This window comes from Puma concolor, chromosome B4 (genome assembly GCF_028749965.1).
Source record: "Puma concolor isolate L17-30 chromosome B4, mPumCon1.1.hap2, whole genome shotgun sequence".
Taxonomy (NCBI): Eukaryota; Metazoa; Chordata; class Mammalia; order Carnivora; family Felidae; genus Puma; species Puma concolor.
In genome coordinates, this window is record NC_141673.1 from 101,845,858 (window position 1) to 101,872,263 (window position 26,406).

The following is a 26,406-nucleotide window of genomic DNA, read 5'->3' on the forward strand; positions in this document are numbered from 1 at the left end:
TGGGCCTCAGTTCTTTCTTGTGTTAAGCAAGGGTTAATGCACAGTCAACTGGAAAGGGCTTTTGGGACCATCTGGGACCCTCACTCTCCCTTCCTCCTGCCATTTCACTTTTCAGATCAGAATGCAGGAGCTCAGAGAGGTATAGTGCCTTTTCCAAAGTCACATAGTTTAAAGGCAAAATGGAAGTCACAGAATACCTATAATATGGTCCCGTTTATGAAAAAAAGTATAAATGTAAAGAAATGCATATAATTTTATAAAAGCACACAAAAGATACAGATGGATATACCGATTACAACAGCCCTCCTTGGCCTGAGGGGTGGGTAGGGAATGGGACAAAGGGAAGCTTTTGCTGTTCTGTATATTTCTGTCTTGTTGGAAAGTCGCATTGTGGCAAAAATGTATTTGGGCATTATTTCTGCACTTTCAAAGATAACACTTAAAATGGAGCCGTGACAGAAGTGCAGATTTCTGTGTTTCTCACAACAGACTTGCTCTGGCCCATTCCAGATCTAGAATGACGCCTTCCCTGAGCATGGGCTGTCCCCCACCCACTGCCCTGGTACACTGACAGGCACTTCTGGGGACACCACGTCCACGTGCTCCGGTCAGCCCAGACCCGTCCTTGTGATTCTTCTCACAGAGCCCTTGAGACGAGAACTATTTGCTGTGCTGCTTTGAGCCCGTGGTTGGATTTCAGACACCAGCTAGCAAACAGAAAAGGCAGGGAGGTGCCTCTCCTAACCTTTGAGATCAAACAGGCAGGGTGCTGTGTACTCCATTTGTTTAAGAACCTGGCTCCGGGGAGAATAGGGGTTCTAAGGCTGTCTGGGTCCTGTGGGAATGTGGGGTCAGTGTAGAGAGCTTTCCACAGAGCTGGGGAGATAAGCCAGGACCCAGATTGCCAATGAGCCCATGAACTCTGCGTTTGAAGCTCCTAGGTTTCAAAACCAGGTACAGGGGGGCTCCAGTTCCCCATGAGTCTGCGGCTGGTTTGTCATGGGAAATAAATGGCAAACGTCCTAAGTAGACATCCCTGCAGGAAAAGAATTCTGATTTTGTGTTTCTCTCGGCTGCTGTTTCGTTCTGTGCCCTCAGAAAACTGGCTTCTCTTTATGGAGGGTCGGTTTCTTCATCTCGAAAATGAAGGAAAAACCAGCCTTTCTCTTCCCAGGAGGGTGTTCCCAGCAGGTGTCAAGGGGAGTGATGGGACCGGGTTTGGAATCCTGGCTGACAGCAGCTCTCACTTTAAGAGGCCACAGGAGACCTTCTGCCCTAAGAGGAAGCCGCAGGGCCCAGCTGTACCCTGAGTTTGGAGTACCCCGCTTCCCTCTTACTTGTCTGGTACACCCCTTGGTGTTCCTCAAGACCCAGCTGAGATGTGACCTTCTCCAGGAAGCCTTCCTGAGTCTCCTCAGGGTGAGTGCCTCTGCCTGCCACCCTGAGGCTCCCTCAGCACTTACTTCTTATCTCTGCCACTAGAGTCCTTATCTTATGTAGCATGACTGCCTTCTTCCGCCACTCTCCATCAGTGCTCAGGCTGGGCCTGTGTCTGCACATCCCAGGCCGGCTTCCCCCGGGTGCCTCCGATGAGGGTCCGCTGTGGCCGACCTCCTACCATCAGGCGCGGGGCCTGGCTTGTGTGGTTGGGGCTGCTGTGCCTCCTTGGGCTGTCTCTGGGCCCTCTCTCTGACCCTTCCCTTTCTGTGTGCTCACTGCTTACGCTTCACTCTTTATCCTCTTGCTGGATTAAGTTCGGAGCAGAGATATTGGAGGAAAAACACAGCCCCTACCAGCGAGCCTTTCCCTCTTCCCAGGGCTGGTGTCCACTTGGGCCATGCCCACCTTCCTCCTTCCCGACACCCAGTGCTGCCTACATCCCTCCCTATTCGCTCAGGGTCCACTGTCCCTAGAGCTCCTCAGGCTCCAGGTCTGTGCCCAGGTGCCCTGCCTGGCCCCTGTGCTGCCTCTCGGTGACCACATTCCTGCAACCCCGTGACCACAACAGGGGACATTACACATTCCTGGCCTGGCAGCCAATGGTGTAAAAAAGAACAGAATGTCCCAGGGCCCCGCCCAATCTCCAGCCTCACCTGGGCCCCTCCCTGGCCTGGACGAGGTAAGGGGTGGCAGTGAGGAGTCAGGAGGGAGAAGGATGGACCAGGAGGGAGAGGCAGAGGGGTGCTTTGTGCCCCAGTGCCCAGTGGGGCCAGGAGGTGTCCCCACTTTACTGAGTAGATACCCCTTCTTCTTCTATAAGACCTGGGGGTGAGGCTGACCTGTGGGTGCCTTTGGAAGGAGTGCCCAGAGAGAGGACCCAGCTCCTGGAAGCCCACTTGGGGCTTCATCCCCTCAGTCTCCTGGCTCTACCCCCTTCACCCCCCTCTCTCGGCCTCTCCTCCAGCCCTCCCTCCCAGGCCTTCATCTTGTCTTCTTCCATCCATCTCCCTTTTTCTGCCTTCCCTGTTCTGGTCTCCCCTGCCTTAGTCTCCCTCATCCTGGCTGGTTCTTTTTTCTTTGTTTTGCCCTCCTGGCTTTGTGTTCAGGATCTCTCTCCTTGTCTGAGATCTCTGGCCCTCCCCCTGCCCTTTTGTCTCAGATCTCCTTGCCTGTCAGCCCCCAGGGCCGTTACTCTTCTAGGTGGGGGGGGGGGGGAGCACCCACCTCCTCCAGTCCCACACTTCCGGGGCACCTGCCCTCAGGAGCCCTCCTCCCTTTGGAGAACTCTCAGCTCAGACTCCTCCTTTGCCCCTCCCCCTGCCCTGCTCACCTTTAATTGAGATGCTAATGAGGCTTCTGTCGCTTCCATCCCAGCCTGGCGGGCGGGCTCCCTGGCTGGGCCGCTGCACCTGTCAGGTGAGGGGGAGGAGAGGCTCGGCTGCCAGATTCAACTGGAAAGGAACCAGTCCCAGTCCAGCCACAACCTGGGAGCTGGGAGCAGGAGGCCGTCCAGACCTCCTGGAGCCCTGCAGTCCCTGGGACGGACACAGCCCAGGGCCAGGGCCAGAGGCGGAGGAGAGAGCCCACTCAGAGAGGGAGCAAGGCAGGGAGGAAGAGGAAGAGAGGCAGGACCAGAGAGCCTGGCACACAGACAGGAGACAGGCAAGGAAGACGAGAGCTGAGAAAGGGACCCAAAGAGAAGCAGAAAGCAGAGAGAGAGAGAGAGAGAGAGAGAGAGAGAGAAAGAGAAAGAGAAGAGCTGGGACACAGAGGTCCTGGAGGAAGGAGACTAAAGATAGACTGACTAAGCAGGGCAGACTGACAGCTGAGGAGACAGAAAGGGAGGTGCTGGGACAGAACTCCGAAGGGTGCTTCTCAGGCAAGCCCAGCTACAGGTCTCCTGGCCCGGACTCCAGCAGGTCAGCCGGCTCCTGGGACGGTGGAGGGAGGGAGGGAGGGGTAGAAAAGAGTGGGCTCAGGGCGGGATGCGGGCCTGGCCAGGAGCAGCCTTGCTCTGGGTCAAGGAGTGAGGCACCAGAGCCTAGAAGTCAGCCCTGACCCTGGCCCTCCATGACCCCCCAAGGCTCATGAAGGGAGAGCAGCATGAGGAGCAGGGGCTGGGCCCCGACCCTGCGGCACCCCCGCAGCCCAAAGAGGAGGAGGAGGCCCTGATCGAGTTCCACCGCTCCTACCGAGACCTCTTCCAGTTCTTCTGCAACAACACCACCATCCACGGTGCCATCCGCCTGGTGTGCTCCCAGCACAACCGCATGAAGACGGCCTTCTGGGCTGTGCTCTGGCTCTGTGCCTTCGGCATGATGTACTGGCAGTTCGGCCAGCTGTTCGGGGAGTACTTCAGCTACCCCGTCAGCCTCAACATCAACCTCAACTCGGACAAGCTCGTCTTCCCCGCCGTCACCATCTGCACCCTCAATCCCTACAGGTCAGTCGACCCCTCTGTCACTTCCCCGGCGCCTGGAAGTGGGGGACAGAGGGCGCGGAGGCAGACCCGCAGACCCAGGAGTAGGAGGGGATACTCTTGTCCCTAGGTAGACCTCCCTTTGGGCAAGATAGGGAGCCCCCGACTCGATGGGCTCTGCCCATCCGAGCGGCTCTGCCAATGGGGCCCTCCAAGTGCCCACAGCTTATCCAGAGTGTGGTTGTTGGACTTCCCTTCCTCCTCCCACAAGTGGGAGGGCGAACAGATGAAGTGAGATGCGGATAGCTCCAAAGAGCACGGTAGAGATCATTCCCATCCCTTCCCTGGAGCAAGAGGAGGGCGAAGAACAAGGCCTCCTCCGCCTCGAGAGAAGAATCTAATGGACAGGTGAAGCCGTTGGCAGGTGCTGTGGGGGTGGGTGGTGAAAGCTGGCAGGGCTGGGCCCTGGTATGTTGGTCTCAGTGTAGAAGGGGAGTTTGTTTTGGGGAAATCAAGGTGGGGGCTGGTGGCAAAGGGTTGGAGAGACTTGAGGCTGGGGGTTGAGTCAGAGGGAAACCAGGACAGGACAGAAAGCAGCCCTCCCCTTCCCCCCCCCCAACCTCCCCTCCCCCCAAGATCCAGTTGACCCCTGCTGGGCTGTGTACTTCACCTGCCCAGGTGCCTGACTTTTAAGTGCTCGGGTGTGTCCTGAAGGTTTGGGTTTCATCGTTGCTCTTTGCCAGTTTTTCTTCTAGAAGCCAGAGGGGATGGTAACCATGGAGAAGAAAGGAGGGCACAGCTAGGTGTTTATCCACACCTCTTATTTGTATTTACTCAGTCATGCAACACGTGGGGGATACCTGGAGCATATGCCCAACACTGCTAGGCACCTGGCAAATGGGTTCATTAATAATTCATTCAGTCTTCACTGAAGGCCAGGCACTTTGCTAGGTTCTGGGGACAGAAAGATAAAATACGGTGGAAGAGATAGGCGACACAGATAACAGCAGGACAGTGTGGCTTCGAGAGTCAGTCTCTGCCCTTAGGGAGTGTAAGATTTGTGAGTGCCTACAGGTGTGATTGCGTGAGTGTGCATGTGTGTGTGTATATGTGTGTGTGTGTGAGCAAACATTGGGTATAGGTATGATTATGGAGGATGGAGATTGGTCACATATTAGGGATGAAGGCCCCCCATGTGTTCCATGGTGTCCAAAGGTGTATCACGGACTAAAAAGGGTTGGGACGTCCCGTGCTGCAGGGAAAGCCCTGCCGGCCGTTTTCATGGATAAGCCTCCATATGCTGTCCAGGCGAAGGGCGCGTTTCCTAAGCTGCTTCATGCACCAGCCACTGCTAAGTACTCTGTGGCACCCCTAATTCTCCCAGAAACCCCACAAGGCGGGGACTATTGTAATCCTGTTTTGCATTGGAGGAAACTGAGGCAAAGGCAGACAAGTCACAAGGTCACAGAGACAGTGACGGAGCTGTGGTTCACCCTCGGATCACAAATCCCTCCTTTTCTTGATATCCAAGGTGTGGGACACGGAATCAGCGAAGTGTGTAATCAGATGTGTACATCTCATTTCCCAGCTCTCCTTTTCTGGCTCAGCCTCATTTCTCTTCCTTGGTGCCCGTGAGCTTGGCTCCTCTCCTTTCCGACCCTCTGCTGCTTCGCTACCCTGATCTTTCCCCTACTTATTTCTCTTCACCCCCTTGGGCCATGGTGGAGGGCACTGAGTCAGCAGGGAGGGGAAGGCGGGCAGGCAGGAAGGACTAAAGGCTGGGTAGTAGGCTCTCAGTAAATGTTTGTGCTTGAAAGACATGGGTGGGAGATGGAGAGCAAAGGGCTACATCTTTTGAGGCCTGCTGAGGGCAGGGTCATGGACAGTCTACGAAAAAGCCCCAGGGGATGAAACCAGAGCCACTGCTCCTGAGGCCTGCAGGCTGGGAGACAGGTGTCCACACAGAAAGAAATCCCTCCTGCCTGACTAGCGGCCACAGGGCTTAGAGGGGAGAGAGCCCCGGGGGAGGGAGGGGAGTCAGGGAAGGCACAGGGAACCGTGTCGAACACCTGCTACATGCTCACCCTTTGCTGGGTCCTTTATAAGTACTATCTCATTTCATCTTGACAAGTCCATGGCGGTGGACATAGTTATTATTTCCATTTGGAAGTGGAGGCAAAATAATTTGAGCAAGGTCACAAAGCAAATAATAAAGAAATAGCAACAATAATAGTGAACACTTCTTTAAAATTTTTTTTAAATGTTTATTTTTGAGAGAGGGAGAGAGACAGGGCACAAGCAGGGAGGGGCAGGGAGAGAGGGGAACACAGAATCTGAAGCAGGCTCCAGGCTCTGAGCTGTCAGCACAGAGCCCGACGGGGGGCTTGATCTCACGAACCTCAAGATCATGACCTGAGCCGAAGTCAGATGCTTAATTGACTGAGCCACCCAGGCGCCCCAAGAACACTTCTATAGTACCTAATGTGCACCAGATATGTTACATTTTATATGAAATTATTTAATTCTCACAACAGACTTCTGAAGTAAGTACGAGTATTATTCCCATTTTATAGAAGAGGAGACTGAGGCCCAGAGAGGTTAAATAACCTGTCCAAGTTCACACAGGTAGCAGGTGGTGAAACTGGGATTCAAAAGTCACCCACCCACCCCTCCAAGCAGCCAGTGCATTTCTGGTTAGCAGCTGAGTCACAAACCAAATGTGTTTGATATCAAAGCCCTTTATCACCTCTACACTTTAAGAAGGTGCCACAGGGTTGCCCGCTGCCAGGTGGGGGCTTATGGGTGAGACAGATGAGGGGTACTTGTCATGAATGGAGGAGAGAGGGATGCAGGGCTCTTGGCTCCTATTCAAGGAGAGAGGCAGGGGTGGGTGGACAGGTTAACACAGCCTGGTAGGTGGTGACCCGAGGGTGAATCACAGGTGCTGGCTTGCGGCTGGTGCAGGGGACAGGCCAGATGAGTGATTCCTACCGAAGCAGCAGGGAGTAGGTGGCAATTTGTGGACAGGATAGACGAACTGGTGAGATAACAGGAATGAGGCAAAGTCAGACCAGGGATGCCCAGAGCTGGTGGGCACGGCCGGACGTCCACGGCCCGCAGAGGTGGAGGGGTTCTGGGTTGCTTGGGAACTTCTGAGAGAGGCTGCAGGGGCCACAGTAAGCAATAAAGCGCGAAGAATCCACTGTGAAGGGTCAGCCACTGCAGTTGCTTTCTTTGTGGCCAAAAAGGGCTTTATTCATCCAGGAGAGAGGGCCAGTCTTAACCACATCCACAGAAAACAGAGCCCAAGAACATATTTTTCATCTAGTCCTGGGAGGGACTGAGGCTGGGCCTAAGGAAGAACTCAAGATCCTGAAACATCACAGGAGGTGATGGAATCCCTTCCCAAGATGGCAGAGCAGAGGCATGGCACAGGAGTGGGGAGAGGAGAGGGGCAATTCCCTAAAGAGGGAAGCTGTGGGCCTTTTTTTTTTTTTTTTTTTTAATTTGAGAGAGAGAGAGAGAGAGAGTGCGTGAATGGGGCAGAGGGGAGAGGCAGAGAGAGAGAGAGAGAGAGAGAGAGAGAGAGAGAGAGAGAATCTTAAGCAGGCTCCACGCTCAGCATGGAGTCCGACATGGGTCTCTCTCCCAGGACTCTGGGATCATGACCTGAGCCAAAACCAAGGGTCAGACGTTCAACCTACTGAGCCACCCAGGCACCCCTGAGCCTAACTCTGCAAAGTAGGGCTAGCAGTTCGCTCTGTGATGCCAGGCCTGGCAGGGACAGAAAGCCAGGACTCTCAGAACTGCCCCCCTTGGCCCCCAGTGCTGGGCTCCTTCTCCTGTCGGGACCCTCCCTACCTCTGTAGCAGCCGTTGTTAGAAAGTTCTTCCTCAGGGCACCTGGGTGGCTCAGTCAGTTAAGTGTCTGACTCAAATTTGGCTCGGGTCATGGTCTCACGGTTCATGGGTTCGAGCCCCACATTGGGCTGCACGCTGATGGCGCAGATCCTGCTTGGGATTCTCTCTCTTCTCCTCCCCATCTTGCTCTGTCTGTCTCTCTCTCAAAGTAAATAAATAAATAAAAACTTTAAAAAAGAGAGAGAGAAAGTTCTTCCTTAGGTAAAGCTGCAGCTGACCTCGTTATAACTTCTAGCTTCTGCTCCTGGTTCTGTGTCTTTGACACAACCCTAAAGATAGCTCCTTCCTCACCCACCGGCCACCAGCCCATGGCAGCAGCATCTTCAAGGTAGCTTGCAAAATTCACCACCGAATTCAGATCCTCCTAACAAGCTTGTTAGATAAGGAAGGAGATACCCGCCCCCTCCCCCCTCCCAGCCAGATGCGAAAACTGAGGCTCTGAGAACCTGCAGGCTTTGCAAAGGTCACCCAGCTGTTATGTGGAGGGGTCCGAATTGGAATCTGGTCTTAAGTTCTACTTTTTTAAGACCACAAAGTCACGTGGCAGCTAGGTGGCAGTCCTCCTGTGTCTCCTCCGCCTGCTCTTCTCCAATAACAGTGCTGATACGAAGACAATAGCAGTAGTTGTACAGTGTCTACTCGGCCAGGTATTTTTCTCAGTACTTTTCCTGTATCAAATCATTTCACCTCCACAATAACCCTTTGCCACAAGGACTCTTTAAAAGAAATAGATTTATTTAAGTAATCTCTACACCCAGCATGGGGCTCGAACTCGCAACCCCAAGATCAAGAATCACACACTCCTCCGGCTGAGTCAGCCCGGCGCCCCGGCAAGGACTATTAATAGTCCCATTTTACAGATGATGAAGCAGAGGAACAGAGGCTAAGTAACTTCTCCAAGACAAGCCATCAATTTTTTAAAAATGTTTATTTTATTTTTGAGTGAGAGTGTGTGTGCAAGTGGGGGAGGGGCAGAGAGAGAGGGAGACAGAAAATCCCAAGCAGGCTCTGAGTGGTCAGTGCAGAACCCGATGCGGGGCTCAAACTTACCAACGGTGGGATCATGACCTGAGCCAAAGTCAGATGCTTAACCTACTGAGCCATCTAGGCGCCCCTCCAAGGTAAACCATCCAAACGGTGGGCAAGGCTTAGATAATACACCTGGAGAGCTGATTAAAACTTTGTCCCTGCAACTTTTCTTTGGATGAAATGGTTTCTAGAGCTCTTACCACCCTGGCTGTTCATCTTTGGAACAAGCATTAGTTTGTGAACATCTGTTGGTCTAAAATGTTGCAGCCATGGGGCGCCTGGGTGGCTCAGTAGGTTAAGCGTCTGACTTCAGCTCAGGTCACGATCTCATGGTCCGGGAGTTCGAGCCCCGCGTCGGGCTCTGGGCTGATGGCTCAGAGCCTGGAGCCTGCTTCCGATTCTGTGTCTCCCTCTCTGTCTACCCCTCCCCTGTTCATGTTCTGTCTCTCTCTGTCTCAAAAACAAATAAACGTTAAAAATAAAAAATAAAAAATAAAATAAAATGTTGCAGCCAGGATGGAACTGAACATGTAATCTGAGACTCAGAACTGACCTTAGAGAGGCTGACTCTGTCTTCAGGAGGGCTCTGGCTGAGGGGCTTCTTGAGGGCACCCAGAGCTCACAGAGGCCCCAGGGAGGAAGTTGGAGGTGCTGAGATGTGGAGGAGAATGGGGCTGAGGGAGGAGCCAAAGAAAGGGAGGTCAAGGTTGTCCCTGGAGGAAGGAAGGTGCCGGGTAGGTCCCCAGATGTACCCTGGCAGGGGAGGAAGCTGGTGAGTTTCCAGTGCCCAGTTCTGCCAAGTGCTTCTGGAGGGCTGGCTGAGAACGCTCCACTAGGGTCCTCTGGGGGCACGGGGCGGGGGGTGAGCGGGGTGATGAGAGCCTGGGCAAATCCAAGGCTGCTCCGTGAGAAGGGCTCTTTTGTGAGAGGGGGCCACCAAGGGGAAAGGGGGAGGGAAGAGATACACATAGGAAGATAGCAGGGGTATCAGTCCTTAAATCTCTCAGTATCCCTGCTCCTGCTAATCTGTCCTGGGCAGAGAAGAGGGGATGCGGGTGGGGCGGGGGGGGGGGGGGGTTGGTGACGGCCCGCTGCAGGGAAAGGAGATTTTGCTGCCCATTCTCAAGTGCCTCTGAGCCCGGAGGCAGAAGTAGCAGAAAAAGCAGGGACCATGAAGTCGGACAGGCCTGGGTTCAAATCTTGACTCCGGTACTTCCTAGCTGAGTGGCCCTCGAGAAGTTGCCCAGTTGATGGTCCTCAGTTTCCTCAACTGTAAAGTGGAGTAGTAATGCCTGCCTGATTGAATTGGCAGGGCTCCAATGTCGGGCTGTCAGCCAGCGCAGATGAGAGTGCGGGTAGTGACTGGGACTCGTGCAGGAAGTCAAGGTTAGGGCTAGACTGTCTTGCTGCAGCTCCAAGTGTGTATTCTTTATCCCCTCTCCAGCCCTGGTCTCCTCTTGCCAGGGCCCTCCTGCTTGCAGGATAAGATCTGATGGCATTAGTGAGGTTTACTCAGTGGTCAGTTTTCTTAGTTCTAGGTGTCAGGTGAAAGGGAGGGAGAGATTTCTTTTCTGAAGGGGTGATATGGGAATATCTCTTCCTTAAGGGCTCCCCACCAAAAGGAAAGTAGACCTTGGGAAGGAGGGTGTTTTGTATGGAGCCCAGCCTCTTCTGGAGGTGGGGGTTGTGGTCTCATCAGAGGCCTCTCTGGAAGAGGCAGGAAGGAGCTGAATCTGAGGGAGACCACTGAGGGGAGACCTGGCTTAGGGACAGCTTGGGGCTCTGTGGGGAGGAGCCTTGTGGCTACAGAAGGTGACAGCTCTGAGTCTCTGATGAGGATGAGGCAGGTGTACAAGGCAGAAGGGGGGCACAGGGCGACTTGAGACAGCTTAGAGGGGTGTGCCAAGGGAGGCTCAGCCAGAGATGTGGTGGCTCAGGTGGAAATGACTCCAGCCATGGTGGGAGACCTGGATTCTTCCTGTGTGACCAAGTTGAGTTTCTTGGGCTTTGGGCCCCCATCCATGTCTTCCTGAGATTCAATGGCCTCTTCATTTTGTGCCACTGAATACTTTCTCATTTAACCCTGTAAGAGCTTCATGTGGTATGCAGATCTAGTGTTATGCCCATTTTACAGATGGGGAAACTGAGGCCTGGATTCAGGAAGGTTGAGTTCCTCACCAACATTCCCCAGCTAGAAGTGTGTGGCTGGAATGCCAGGCCCCACATCCAGTCACTTCTGGTTCTGGTGCTCTTTCTGGGGCAGCTTGTCCATCTGCTAAAATAGCCAGAGCTAGCAGGGACAGAGCAAAGGACAGTGGGATGGATATAGTGCTTTCTGACCTGGTTCCTGGCTGCGTGATCTTAAACAAGTCACCTTCAGGTTTTTCAGGTTTTTCACCTGTAAAAAGTATTAGCTAACAGTGGCAGATAGTTTTCTGAATTACACTGAAGATTGAGTGTTCATTCGAATACCACAGGGCCAACCTCATAGTAAGTGCTCAATAAATCCGAGCTATCACTGCCATTCTTTTCATTACCAACCACAAGCAAGTCTCTTGGAATGTCAAACACACACCTTGGTTGGACCTGGGCTACATTTTCTGAGGGCATGAGGGGTATCTGGAGCCGATGCCTAACGGCCTAGCCAGCTAGACTTTATGAAGGAAAGAGAAACAGAGCCAAGTGGAGTAGACAGTAGGGTATGGCCTAGAGACTGTTTAATGTAGCTGCACTTTAGGGTCCCTGGGGTTCTTGTAAAACAACCTTGTTTGGGCCCCACCAACATTCCCAGTAAACACCAATCTCTGGCAGGGCCCCCCTAAACACAGGTATGTGACTTTTTCTTTAGTTGAGGTATAATTTACTTATGATGAAATGCACAAATCTTTTTTTTAAATGTTTATTTTTGAGAGAGAGAGACAGAGAGAGAGAGCAAGAGGGGGGGAGGCAGAGAGCGAGGGAGACACAGAATCTGAGGCAGGCTCCAGGCTCTGAGCTATCAGCACAGAGCCTGATGCGGGGCTCGAACTCACAAACTGTGAGATCATGACCTGAGCTGAAGTCAGACACTTAACCGACTGAGCCAACCAGACCCCCTAAAATGCACAAATCTTAAGCCCTCACACAAATCTGAAGCCCTCACCGAAGTTTGCTAATCAAGGTACTGAACATTTCCATCACACAATGGCCCTCTGAAGCCCATTCCTCTCTCTCTCCCACAGCCATTCTCTGACTCCTGTCACCATCAATTAGTTTGACTTGTTCTCAGACTTCACATCAAGGGAATCACACAATATGAATTTTTTTTTTAATGTGTCTGGCTCAACATACCCATTTTACTGAACTTAATATTTCTCAAATTCTCTCATGCTTTTTGCCTGTATCAGCCCCCCCTTTAAAAAAAATTTTTTTTTAATGTTTATTATTTTTAAGAGAGAGAGAGAAAAACAGAGCACAAGAGGGGAAGGGGCAGAGAGAAAGGGAGACATAGAATCTGAAGCAGGCTTCTGGCTCTGAGCTGTCAGCACAGAGCCTGATGCAGGGCTTGACCTCACGAACTGTGAGATCATGACCTGAACCAAAGTCAGACGCTTAACTGACTGAACCACCCAGGCTCATTTGGGTTGTTTCAAGCTTTGTGGCAATTATGAATAAAAGTGCTTATGAACATTCACGTACAAGTCTTTATGTTTTCCTTGTGCTTGAGTCAATAGCGGGGAGTGGAATCGGGTAAAATATCCAGAAGTGAAATTGCTGGGTCATAAGGTAGATGTATGTTTAACTTTATGAGAAGCTGCCAGATGACCCGCCAAATCAACTGTGCTGTCTGACTCTCCCACCAGCTGCAACCCCAGCTGCTCTCCATTCTCACCAGTTGACACTGTCCAAGTCTTTTACTTGTTTGGCCCTTCTCACGGATGTTAAATGGTGGCCTCATTACCTGTTTTTAGAAGTTTGCCTTTTTTAATTGCATTTTTTTGTTGTTGAAGTAGAGTTGATGTGTAATATTCTATTAGTTTCAGGTATGCACCACAGTGAATTGATCATTATGGTTTTTAAAAAAAATTTTTTTTTAACGTTTATTTATTTTTGAGACAGAGAGAGACAGAGCATGAATGGGGGAGGGGCAGAGAGAGAGAGAGAGAGACACAGAATCCGAAGCAGGCTCCAGGCTCTGAGCTGTCAGCCCAGAGCCCGATGCGGGGCTCGAACTCACAGACCGCGAGATCGTGACCTGAGCTGGTTGGATGCTTAACCAACTGAGCCACCCAGGTGCCCCGATCATTATGGTTTTAATTTGCATTTTTCTGAAGGCTAATTATGTTGAGCACATTTCCTGTGTTTAGTGACTGTCTATCTTTTGGTGCATTTAAAAAAAATTTTTTTTTGCATTTATTTATTTTTGAGAGACAGCGTGAGCAAGGGAGAGGCAGAAAGAGAGGGAGACACAGCATCTGAAGCAGGCTCCAGGCTCTGAGCAAGAGCCCAACACAGGGCTCGAACCCACGAACCGTGAGATCATGACCTGAGCTGAAGTCTGAAGCTTAACCGACTGAGCCACCCAGGTGCTCCCTTATTTTAGAGAGAGAGCAGGGGCAGAGGGAGAACAATAGAGAATCCTAAGCAGACTCCATGCTCCAAGCAGAGGGGAGGGCTGGGGGGACGGCCCACATGGGCCTGACTCAGGGCTTGATCCCATGACCCTGGGATCATGACCTGAGCCGAAACTAATATGCAGCCGCTCAACCCTGACTGAGCCACCCAGGAGCCCCTAAACAACCTGTCTTTTTATTGCCAATTTGTAAAAAGTCTTTATATTTCACAATAAGTTCTTCCTTAGATACTTATTGCAAAAAATACTGTCTACCTCAAGGTCATGAAGATATCTTTGATGTTTTCCTCTAGAATCTTTCTGGTTCTGAATTTTACGTTTAGGTCTGTGATTCAAACTGACTTAATTTTTGTGTAGAAACTGAGGTGGAGGTTGAGTTTCTTTTTTTTGTTTTTGTTTTTTTTCCTTTCTCAATAGAGCATACTCTGTTTAAAAAAATGATTTTCCCCATTGAATTGAATTGGTGTTTTGGTCAAAACTCAGTTGACTGTATACGTGTGAGTATATATCTGGACTTTATTCTGTTCTATCGATCTACTGTCTGTCCTTACATAAGCACTACACTGTTTTGATGACTGTGGCTTTATAGTGAGTTTGAAGTCAGGTAGAACTAAGTACTTCAATTTTGCTCTTTTCCAAAATTGTTTTGAGGGGCACCTGGCTGGCTCAGTCAGAAGAACATGTGACTCTTGATCTCAGGGTCATCAGTTCAAGCCCCATGTTGGGTGTAGAGATTACTTAAAAATAAACTTACAAACAAAATTGCTTTGACCACTCTACATTCTTTACATTTCCACATACGTCTTAAATCAGCCCATCAGTTTCTTCAAAATGTGTGCTGAAATGTTGATAGGGGTTGTGTTGAATCAAACGACCAATTTGGAATATATCTTAACTATACAGAGTTCCAGACCCAGGAACTCATGTAACTCTCTATTTTGGTTTTTGAGTTCTCTCAGCATGATTTTCGGTGTAAAACTCTTGCCTCTTTCATTAAATTCATTCCTGGTATTTGATGTTGTTTATGCTATTTAATATGGTGGTTTTTGTGATGTAATTTTCCATTTTTTTGTTGTTATTATGTAGAAATACAATTAATTTTTGTACAATGGTTTTGTACACTACAACCTTGTTGAATGTATTAGTTCTAGGTGTATTTGTTTTGTTTTGGTAGATTCTATCCCTACGGCGCTGCTACTATGGACTTTCATGACGGAGCGGGTAACAATGCCTGTGCTGAGAAGGAATGTGATGATTTATCCTGGACAGCGTTTAACTTATGGTGTTTGGGCCCCACCCATCTCATTAAAACTGAGTCTTTGATGGGGAGGGGCCGTGTGCAGCATCTGTAGTTTTAAAGTTCCTGGGGAAATTCTAGAAGTGCAGTTAAGCATCCCTAATTTAGAAGGTGCCAGGCGGCAGACAGAGCCAAAGGCCACCCTTGCCGGAGGAGGCCAGGGTGGGTTGACCTGCTCGCTGGGTCTGAGGGAGCTTGTGGGCGAAGGCCGCGGCCACACCCTCTCCCGTCTTGGAAAAGGGCAGACGAGTTCCGGGTTCCCTTCGCGGCCAGGGCGAGTGGGAGGAGAGGGCCTCACCGACAGGAGCCTCCGCCTCTCCCTTCTGATAAACAGGCCGTAATAAATGCCGTCACCGCCGGGGCTCATAGTCGCCTCCACTAACTCCGTGGAAAACCAGTCTACACCCTCACGTCCCCATCCCTCCGAGAGAGCCTTGGAGACACCAGAGTTATTCCCTGCAGGCTTTTCCAGGATGGACCGACCTCACCGGTTTCTGGCGAGGAAACCGAGGCCCTGAAGGGCCAGGGACTAGCGCGAAGCCGCCCCCCAAATCCGACCCTCTTCCCATCGCCCCTTCCAGGTACACGCAAATTAAAGAGGAGCTGGAGGAGCTGGACCGCATCACAGAGCAGACGCTCTACGACCTGTACAAATACAACTCCTCCAGCACCCTGGGGACCCACCCCCGCGGTCGTCGCGACTTGCGGGAGCCCTGGCCGCACCCCCTGCAGCGCCTGTGGGCCCCAGCCCCGCCCCCCGGGGCCCGCGGAGTCCGCAGCGCCGCCTCCAGCGTGCGGGACAATAACCCCCAAGTGAACAGGAAGGACTGGAAGGTCGGCTTCCAGTTGGTAAGCCCCGCCCCCGGGGCCCCGCCCCCGGCCTTCGGGTCCCGCCCCTCCTGGTTGCCCGGACCCTCCGGTTCTGCCCACTCCCCGACAGCACTCCCTTTCCGGACCCCGCCTTTGTTGCCTAGCGACGGGAGGCGGAACCTCGTCGGCCTGCTGGCAAAATACATAACTAAATAACATCTCTCTGAACGCCAGCTTGTGGGGGTCTCCTCGCTGGGACCTCTGTGGGAGGGTTTAAACGTCTGGAAGTCAAATCTGTGGCGGAAAAAGCACCTTTCTGAATCGTCAGCCCCCCACTGGTCGGGACTCCCTTGGGACCCTCCTGTATGGCAGGGAACTGGGGCTCTGCCTGCCTGAGATAGAGAATAAGGAATCAGTAAAATGAGAGACTTAGAAAATTATTTTAATAAAAAATAAAAGGGAGAGTAAGTGGAAGCGGGAGAGGAGCAGAGGGAAGAAGAGAGGCCCCCTTTGGGGAGAGTGGACCGCACAACCAGGAGACCTGAGTTCCAGTCCTAGCTCAGTCGCTAGGGCAAGCCTCTGGATTCCTCCGTCTTCCCATCAGTAAAGTGGGGAGATGAATCCTTGCTCCACCGTCTTGCAGAGGCTGTATAAATGACCCACACTTGGGACCACAGCTCCTGGTCTCCTTGGCCGACTGCTCCCTTAAGCCTAGGCTCTCCTGGTCCACTCTCTTACGGGCTTCAACTTCTGCCTTCTGTTCTCACTCTTGGCTCCCCACCCCAGTCCTCAGGACCTCAGACCACTCATTCTTTGACGTTAGCCTGCCCTGCCGCCTGTCCCCTGCTGCTGATCCTCTGATGCTCTCTGTGTTTAGTGCAACCGGAACAAATCGGACTGCTTTTACCAGACGTACTCGTCAGGGGTGGATGCAGTGAGGGAGTGGTACCGTTTCCACTACATCAACATTCTTTCTCGACTGCGGGACACTTCTCCATCCTCAGAGGAGGACATGCTGGACAACTTCATCTTTGCCTGTCGCTTCAACCAGGCCTCCTGCAATCAGGCGTGAGTCCCTCCTGCTTGGCTCTGTGCTCTCCACGGAGTCTTCTTTCTGAAGTCAGCCTGAGGCTCAGATGGGCAGCACCCAGGAAAGGCCTTTGGACTAAATATATGCCTGCAGGGAGGAGGGGACACACTGACCTCAGGTCTAAACTTCTGCCCCATGGATTATCCTGCAGGGCTGGGTCTGAGTGAGGCAGCCTAATATGCTGCCCTGGGAAGGCTGTAGTTGAGGTCTGGCTTTGAGAATCCAATGGCTGGAAGCATGGTTCTCCATCTTTCGAAGGCCCCTCTGTCACTAGCACCAAACTCACAGGTGCCCGGAAGGTCATCTTCTCAGATGAGGTGGACAGCAGTGGTTTGGAGGAAATAGCATGGGTTGAATGAAGGAGGGGACCTGAGTCACTGCTCTGGCTCTGTAACTTTCCGGCCAGGTGACTCTGGGCATTTCACATCACTCTTCAGAGACTGTTTCTTTGTAAAATGCAGGGAAAATGAGATTCATTCATTGTGTATTCAGACAAATACTTTTTACTGTCTGGGCTGTGTGCCAGTCATTGTTTTAGGCATTTGGGACACATCAAACAGGGCAATGTATATAATCCGTGCCCTTCTGGCACTTTTACTCAAGTGATGAAGATGTTGATAACACCCGTCTCCACGTTCATGAGATACGCGGGAGGGCATTTTGTAAACTGCAGTGAAAAATGGGTCTCTGTTGCTCGTGAACGGAACAGGTGAATGTGACTTGCCCTAGGCCACCAGGCCAGCCCTAGCTAGCTAAGGATCCTTCCCACTCAACTGCACTGCCCGCCAGGCATTCCCTCTGCTATAGATCCAGTCACAATGTCCTTGCAAAGAGGTCATGGCAGCTGGGCAGTTCTCTGAGGCTGTAGCCTCTGGCCCCTCCTACCCCACCCTTCCCCTCCTACTTCTCCTTGGTTTTCACCTTTTTCGGGCAGGGTGCTGAGGCAGCCTCTCCACTCTCTAGGGGCCCTTCCCGCCCCCATCGCTGCAGAATGGCAGCAGGGCCAGGTGTCACCTGCTTCTGCCCCACCCTCACCTGGTGCACACACTCTGGTCAGCATAGGATTTTGTTGTTGTCTCCAATCTTCTTGTTTGTTTGAAGACAGGAGCTGCCTGCTGGGAAATGAGACAGTAGCAGGGCCTGGGCCCCAGTCATCTCACCTTGCCACTGGGTGTCTCTAATTGTCACCTTCCCACCAGTCCTCTTGCTCTGCCAGCCCCATGCTCCTACCTCCCCATCAACGGAAAGTCCGTAGTTCATCTCAGTCTTGACGGTTAGGTCACTTCCTTAGCTCAGAGCCTCATCATTTCTCACCTGGGTTATTATAATCCCTTCACCTCCCATTATCTTTCTGCCGCCAAAGCCTCTCATTATTCCGCAACTCTTCCAGTTAGTCCTGCTCAAAATCCTCCACTGTCTCCTGTGGCCTCCAGAACCAAGGTGAAGCTCCTTATCGTGGCTTTCTCATCCCTCTCCTCCCCATGTCATCCTTTCTCCTTCTCTCTGTAATCTTTTCTCCAGTGACAGCTTGATTGAGATACAGTTACCACACCACAAAAGTCATCCTTTACATGTATACCATTCAGTGATTTTTTAGCATATTCACAGAATTGTGCAAGCCCTATCTAATTTTAGGACATTTTCCTCACCCCCAAAAGAAACCCTACACCTCCTAGCGGTCACTCCCGATTCCCTCCCCTCCTCCCAGCCCTGGAAACCAGGAATCTAGTGTCCATCTACGCGGATTGCCTATCGCGGGTGCTTCGTAGAAATGGAATCCTACACTATGCGGCCTTTGTTCCCGACTTCTTTCACTTAGCATCATGTTTTCAACGCTCATCCATGTTGCAACATGTGCCAGAACTTCATTCTTTTTATGGTTGGATAATATTCCATTGTGTGGATATCCCACCTTTGATTTATCTGTTCGTCAGTTGATAGACATTTGGGTTGTTTCCACTTCTTGGCTATTACGAGTAATGTTGTTAAGAATATTCCCGTACCAGTTTTTGTAGGGATGTATGTTTTTATTTCTCTTATGTATATACCCGGGAGTGGAATTCCTAGGTCATGTGGTAATTCTATATTTTGAGCAACTCTCAGACGGTTTTCCAAGTGGCCGTGCTATTTACATTCCCCAGGCGGTATATGAGGGTTCTAAATTCTCCCCACCCTCCGCTTGTTACTTTTTTTTTTTTTTAATGTTTATTCATTTTTGAAAGACAGAGACAGAGCACAAGCAGGGGTGGGGCGGAGAGAAAGGGGGACACAGAATCTGAAGCAGGCTCCAGGCTCTGAGCTGTCAGCACCAGAGCCCGACGCGGGGCTTGAACTCACGAACTGCGAGATCATGACCTGAGCTGAAGTTGGACGCTCAGCCAACTGAGCCACCCAGGCGCCCCTACTGTCTTTTTCACTTTAGCCACCTTAACGGATGCTTGTAACCTTAAGAGCAAATGTATACAGCTCTTACTAAGTGCTAGGCACCTTCCAAGTGTAATTTCAACCTCACAGCACCCCTGTGAGGCAAGTCCTGTTCTTATCCCCATTTTACAGATGGGGAAACTACAGCATGGAGAGATTAAGTAACGTGGTTGGTCCCACAGCTAATACTTGTTAAAGCTAGGGTTCAAATATGGGTAGTTTAGTTCTGGAGTCTGTGCTCTTAACCCTCACGTTATATTGCTTCTCATATATTCTCCTATGGATATATAAGTGGTCATGTCTCGTTTCCCCTCTTGTTTTCCTAAGCTCTGTTTTTAAGATCCATCCATGTTTTTCCATCTAATTGGTTGATTCCACCTGCTGCATACCGTCCATGGTGTGTGTCCATCACATCGTACCTGGCTGTCCCCTCTCCCCCTGAGCTGGGCTTACAGGCCCTTCAGGACTGGCCTCTGTTGACTTCCGTAGCCTCTTCTTTCCTCCCTCCCTGAATCCTGCCTTAGCTCTGGAAATGCTGGCTTCCTAGCACTTCCTAGAATGTGCACCAGTATTTCGTATCTCTAGGCCTTTGTTCTTCAAGGCCAGTGGAATATTCCAGATCATCCAGTTCCAGCCTCCTCGTTTTACAGATGAGAGTAAGCTTAGAAAAAATGACTTGCTCAAGTCCATCCCACCAGAACCCTCTCCCTCTCATATCTGTCCTGGGATCTGACCTTCCTCCGCTCAGCTCTGTGTTCATCACTGCTCTCACTGTCTCCCCTAACTCTGTTCCCTTCCATTTCTCCACTTTATTCATTCGACCACTGTTTATTAATGATCTTCTGCAGGGCCTGTAGGTCAAGAACTATTCAGTTAACCCAGAGATGATACAGAGACGAAGGAGATGTGACTCTTGTCCTCAAGGAGATCACAGTCCAAATGGGGAACTAAGATTTAGATTCACGAGAAGCTAGGGACACTGCCAAAGTCTTCGTAATGCAACAGAGTGACACAAGAGAGGTCACAAGGCCAGTGAGGTCAGGTGGCCTGGTGGGGAGGAGACTGCATTAGAAGGTAGATGACCTGTGTTTGAGTCTCAAGTTTGTCATCACGGTGTGACCTTGGACAGCTACTTGACCTCTCTGAGCCCTAGCTTCCTCTTCTGTGACGTGGGGATGATGCCCTCACAGACTGTTGGTTGGAGTGGCTGAGGGAACATGGGGAAAGCTTCTAGCACATAGTAGGTGATCAGGAAACAAAGGTCACTGAAAGTCCCGCTCTCTCTGACCCACCCACCCCCCAACTTTCTTTTTTGACTCTACTTTTTCTCTCTCCCGGATAGGAATTACTCCCACTTTCACCACCCGATATATGGGAACTGCTACACTTTCAATGGCAAGAACAACTCTAACCTCTGGATGTCTTCCATGCCTGGGATCAAAAATGGTGAGCAAGCCCTCATTTCCGCAATCCCTGTGCCTCAGCACTTCTCACGGCCCTGCCCACCCACAGTTACCCACCTTGTGCTCATGTCCTAGACATGCTGTGTGCCTCTGGGCCTCCCCACAACGTGCCTGTCTGCATCCTGGAAGGAGTCCTCTCTGTTCTTTGTCCCCCATGGGTACCACAAAGTCCTTTCCAGGTGTTACAGGAATCTTGTCCCAGTTCTTCGTGCCCACCCCTGAATCCAGCCCGGGGGCTGCCAAATCCCTATGTAGGTCTTCTTGGCCTTGCCCTCCGTGGAGCATTAGAAACTAGGCGCGTGGAAGGGGCTTTCCATCCCCCAACACTCCTCCAGGACCTCCCCCACTCCACTCCCTCTGCACCCCTAGGTCTGTCCCTGACGCTGCGCACAGAGCAGAATGACTTCATCCCGCTGCTGTCCACAGTGACCGGGGCCAGGGTGATGGTGCATGGGCAGGATGAGCCTGCCTTCATGGACGATGGCGGCTTTAACTTGAGGCCTGGTGTGGAGACCTCCATCAGTATGAGGAAGGCAAGAGAGGGCCGGGAAGATGGCAGGGGAGGTGACTCACCAGCCAGAAGACTATAGAGGGAGATCGTGTGGGGTGGGCCTGAGGCAGGTGGCCGTCTTCAGAAGCAGAGTTAGGGGCGAGGGGCTGGAAGAAGTAGGGACCTGAGGAGGAACCTTGGGTGAGTGTGCTGAGAAGGGTTCAGGATGTGCTTAGGGTTCCAGGGGTGCTCTGGAGCCAGTGTCCTTGAAAGTAGCACCCAGATGGGCGTTGGGGGCTGCTGGGGCGTGTTTTGAAATGGTGAGGCAGACAGGAGAGGCTGGTAGGTGCGAGATACAAATGGCCTGGACCTGAGGGAAGGTGGAGAATTCAGGAAGAGGTCTGGGCCATTTGCTTTGACTTCTGACCTCTGATTTCTTTGTGTGTGGGGGTTTGCAGGAAGCCCTGGACAGACTTGGGGGCGACTATGGTGACTGTACCAAGAATGGCAGTGAAGTCCCCGTGGAGAACCTTTATCTTACCAAGTATACACAGCAGGTGAGACCAGCCCATTTCTATGGCGACCATCTCCCAGGCCTGCCCTGTTGGTCAGTCCAAGTTGGAGGGGGGTGTGTGTGTGTGTGTGTGTGTGTATGTGTGTGTGAGCGAACGGGACAGGTGGAGAGAGGGGTACAAGTATGGTGAAGAGCATTGTTTGTCCTCCCCTTTCCTGCCTCTTTTGGGCTGTGTGTGGGGAGAGCAGGCCTGAACCCCCTTTCCTGTCACTCCTGTGTCCCCCAGGTGTGTATCCACTCCTGCTTCCAGGACAGCATGATCAAGGAGTGTGGCTGTGCCTACATCTTCTATCCGTTGCCCAAGAACGCGGAGTTCTGTGACTACAGGAAGCATAATTCCTGGGGTGAGACCACAGGGAGCCCCTGGCCGGCCCCTCTGCCCCAGGACTCTCACAGACTTCCCTCTCAGACCCTCTGTGACCCTCATTCTCCCTCTGTCCTGCGCTCCAGCCCCTCTGTTTCCTGTCACTCCATCTCTCCCCTCTATTCCCTTCCTCCCTCGGGCTTCTCTCTCTGGGTTTTGGCTTCTGTGTGTTTATAGAGAAAGGCCCCCTTTAAAAATAACCTGCAGCAGAAGGAAGGAGGAGCACGTGAAGAAAACCTTGCTCACTCCACACTCTGCCTGTAGCTTCCCTGTCTCACTCTTCCGGTGCCGGGCGAGGCACAGGACAGCTCAGCAGGTGCAGGAAGAAAATACTAGAAGTTAGATGTATCTACCTCATTCCCTAACATCTTCCATTTTATATATGTTTTATAATGTACTTAATGGATCAATTCTATAGTAGCAAGTTTGTAATTTATAAATCAAATACATATGTTGGAGTTACTTAAGACCTTTTTACCTACAGGTGGGCACAATCAAAAAAAGTTTGGAGAGCACTGAGATCTCCTTTTTTTTTAATGTTAATTTATTTTTGAGACAGAGAGAGACACAGCATGAGCAGGGAAAGGGCAGAGAGAGAGGGAGACACAGAATGTGAAGCAGGCTCCAGGCTCTGAGCTGTCAGCACAGAGCCCTACGCGGGGCTCGAACTCACGAACTGTGAGATCATGACCTGAGCTGAAGTCGGATGCTTAACCGACTGAGCCACCCAGGCGCCCCTGAGATCTCCTTTTTAATCCTGGATTACGAGTAGACAGATCCCTGTTCCTTTCCACTATAGCGGAGTTATGCCCCATGGAGGCTCTGTGGTAGGAAGCTGAGAGAAAGGAAATCCCAAACAAGAAACTGGAAAGTAGAGGGTTAGAAATCCTGGTGCACAGGCTCTCAACTGGCGCCTGTGACCTGAGGGTCCTCCTGTCTGGCTCCCTTGGGCCCAGCTCTCCCTCTGCTGGTGGCCACTGCTGGAGGAGATGAACCTCCACACCTCTGAGGGGATGGGACAGACCCCAGGGGTTATAGTGTCTGCCTCTCTTGGTTCTGTCCCTGTGGATCTTCCTGCCTCCTCCCTTCCCTGGGTCTGCTCCACACAGCTCTCTCCCCTGCCCTGCATTTGGTTCCCATCTCTCCCACCTTATGTCAGAGCACATCAGAGCTGGAGGGACACTCAGGGGCCCAGGGGGAAGTCGTGATGTCATGTCTGAGGATGAGGAGGATGTGCAGAGCAGGGACTCCCTGCCCCCTGCTCCCTGCTGCCCCCAAACAATGATTTCTAAGTGCTTGTGAGTTTGAGGATCTGTGAGAGGAAAAATAACAATGCTGATGGCTGAGAAGCCGTGGGGATGGGGAGAGGAACAGTCTCCCAAGGACTGTTTACTCCCCAGAGGAAGGGACCCAGCTGCTCCCCATGCTTCACCGTTCCAGACTCCCAGCCCTCATAGATGGAGGGATTTGGGTCAGAAATGGAGAAGGACTTCTGGACCAGGCAACTAAAAGTAGCAAGAATGACACAATAGAACATACTTACTTAGAACCTGGCGAATAGGGGAGAAGGGAGATCCATAGACTCATTCTCCCCACCCCCCCTTTTTTTTAGGTAGCAACTCAATTGAGATAATTTCTATCCCAAGTAATTCACCCATTTGATTTTAGTATAGTTTTAGTCTTCAGTATAATCACGGAGCTGTACAGTAGTGGCCGGTCAACTTTAGAACATTTCCATCACTCCACAAAGAAACTTCTTACCCATCAGCACTCTCTGAGCTTCCCATCCTCTGCACCCACAGCCCCCCACCTCACCCCCAGAAACTACTAATCTACTTTCTGTCTCTACAGATTTGCCTGTCCTGAGCATTTCATATAAATAGAATCATCTGTGGTCCTTTGTGACTGGCTTCTTGTATTTAGCACAGCATTTTCTTCTTCTTTTCTTTTTTCTTTTTTTTAGCACACCATTTTCAAAGTTCATCCAGCTTGTAGCATCTGTCAGTACTTTGTTTTTATGGCTGAATAATGTTCCATTGTACAGATTCGTCACGTGTGTTTATCCATTCATCAGTGGATGGACATTTGGGTTGTTTCTATTTCCTGTTTCCATTTTGTGTGTGAACATATGTTTTCAGTTCTCTTGGGTATATACCTAGGAGTGGAGTTTCTGGGTCATATCATAACTCTGTGCTCAACATTTTGAGGAACTGCCAGACTCTTCCAAAGTGGCCACACCATTTTATGTTCCCAGGAGCAATAGAGGAGCATTCTAGTTTCTCCACATCCTCACCAATACTTACTTACTTATTTATTTTTAATAGCCATCCTGGTGGGTGTGAAGTGCATCTCATTGTGGTTTAATCTCATGATTCTTCCATAACAATTGTTCCCAGTTTTCCTTTTGACTTTTATTTTAGAGAGAGAAAGAGAGAGAGAGAGAAAGAGCGTGAGGGAGAGAGTATGAGTAGGGGAGAGGGGCAGAGGGAGAGAGAGAGGGAGAATCCTAAACAGGGTTCAGTCCCATGACCCCGAGCCATCAATCAGTGAGCTAGATGTTCAGGTGACTGAGCCACCCAGGCACCCCTCTTTTTGAATTTTAGAATTTTGTCCATATCCTATTCATCTTTACATAGATGAGTCCTGGGTTGTTTTTTGTTTTTTGGTTTTTTTCCTTACGTAGCTTCATTTTTTCAACATTTTTGGTGTTGCCACTCAGGAGACATCACTGTAATGCTACTTGTGATGTGGGAACCCACATATCTTGGGAGACCTCTTGGGTTTGGGGTGCAGAAGGTTGAGGTGCCCTAGGGAAATGGGCATCTCTCTGCACCCACAGGTTACTGTTACTATAAGCTCCAGGATGCCTTTTCCTCAGACCGCCTGGGGTGTTTCACCAAGTGCCGGAAGCCGTGCAGGTGAGTGTCCCCTTCCCCTGGGGCACAGGTTGGGCAGCTAGCCACTTGGCTGGGTGGGAGAACCCCACCCCCATCACTGAGCTCCTTTCTCCATCCCCAGTGTGACCAGCTACCAGCTCTCTGCTGGTTACTCACGATGGCCCTCAGTGACATCCCAGGTAATGTGGGGAAGGGGAGGGATACGAGGGAGAGGGGATGTGTGTGTGTGTGTGTGTGTGTGTGTGTGTGTGTGTGTAACACTGTGGTCTTTTCTGGGTGTATGTGTGTGTATGGATGTGTTTGATCCCACCCCCCACCCTGTAAGCCTGAAGAGTATGGGGTGACCCCATTGACACCCCCATTCTTTTCTAGGACTGGATCTTCCAGATGCTATCCCGACAGAACAATTATACTATCAACAACAAAAGGTCAGTCCTACCCTGATCCAGCTGAGGGGGACGAATCCTTGGGAGGGAAAACTGATCTGGGAAGAGAGGAGGGTATTTGTAAGGGTTTGAGAAGTGAACCCATTGCCATTTCTCCCTCCCTTCTCCCTGACTCCAAAGAAATGGGGTCGCCAAACTCAACATCTTCTTCAAGGAGCTGAACTACAAAACCAATTCTGAGTCTCCCTCTGTCACGGTATGTCCTTGCAGTTCTCTTGGAGATCTTGGTGGGTGTCTGTCAGAGAAAACAAGGGGGTGCCTCTGTGGGGCCGGAAGGTCTGGGCCTTGAGGGCAGGGGACCAAGGAAAGGGGGGGGCGAAGGTGAGGTTGCAGAGGTTGGAAGAAGGGGAGCTTGGCTGGGGAATGAAGTCTTTCGGTGTGGTGGTGGAGGGGGGGAAGGATGCGCCAGATGGGTATGACTAGGACAGAAGGGGTCCAGGGGACCACCAGGAGGCTGAAAGGGGTGAGGGAGGACCTCAGGGAGGGAGGGATGGGGCTCTTCTTCTAGAGCCCACCCAGGGCCCTCTGCCCCAGTGATCAATGTGCCTTTCTCCCTCACAGATGGCCACTCTCCTGTCCAACCTGGGCAGCCAGTGGAGCCTGTGGTTCGGCTCCTCGGTGCTGTCTGTGGTGGAGATGGCTGAACTCATCTTTGACCTCCTGGTCATCACGTTCCTCATGCTGCTCCGGAGGTTCCGAAGCCGATACTGGTCTCCAGGCCGAGGGGGCAGGGGTGCCCAGGAAGTGGCCTCCACTCCAGCTTCCTCCCTCCCGTCCCATTTCTGCCCCCACTCCACATCCCCACCAGACCCTGCTACCTCCCCGGCCTTGATGGCCCCTCCACCTGCCTATGCCACTCTGGGTCCCTGCCCATCTCCATCCAACTTGGTGGAGGCCAGCTCCTCTGCCTATACTCTGGGGGAGCCTTGAGAGGGAAGGAAAGTGCCCTCCCCTCCCAAGGCAGGCGCTTCCCCTGGTGGGAGGGGAGCAGGCTTGGCAGGATTAAAGAATGTCTTGGGACTTCCTCTCAGAGCTGCCTAACTGCCTTTGGTGTGGGGGAGGGAAGCAGGGTGGATAAGGGGCTACAGAAATTGCCCAGGAAACGGGGGCCAGGGAACCTGCCCATAATTG

General features: G+C 51.5%; 1 protein-coding gene and 1 long non-coding RNA gene across 5 annotated transcripts in view; both read left to right on the forward strand.

The window, feature by feature from the left end:
- Nucleotides 1-26,406, forward strand: part of LOC147579373 (uncharacterized) — a 270,292-nt gene that overhangs the window by 58,424 nt on the left and 185,462 nt on the right. The gene's annotated exons all lie outside the window — the stretch shown is intronic.
- Nucleotides 415-26,305, forward strand: SCNN1A (sodium channel epithelial 1 subunit alpha). Of its 4 annotated transcripts, XM_086714250.1 has the most exons (14): nucleotides 415-954; nucleotides 1,254-1,419; nucleotides 3,524-3,883; nucleotides 15,299-15,566; nucleotides 16,405-16,595; nucleotides 20,384-20,487; nucleotides 20,874-21,037; nucleotides 21,453-21,551; nucleotides 21,795-21,912; nucleotides 24,772-24,850; nucleotides 24,951-25,008; nucleotides 25,202-25,257; nucleotides 25,396-25,471; nucleotides 25,837-26,305. In XM_086714250.1, exons 3-14 carry the CDS (start codon nucleotides 3,528-3,530, stop codon nucleotides 26,203-26,205), a joined length of 1,938 nt encoding a protein of 645 aa, XP_086570376.1. In that variant the 5' UTR covers nucleotides 415-954; nucleotides 1,254-1,419; nucleotides 3,524-3,527; the 3' UTR covers nucleotides 26,206-26,305. The 4 variants fall into 4 exon arrangements, with proteins under 4 accessions (XP_086570376.1, XP_025786014.2, XP_086570375.1 ...); XM_025930229.2 differs by lacking the exons at nucleotides 415-954; nucleotides 1,254-1,419 and adding an exon at nucleotides 2,141-3,359; XM_086714251.1 differs by lacking the exons at nucleotides 415-954; nucleotides 1,254-1,419 and adding an exon at nucleotides 2,816-2,856.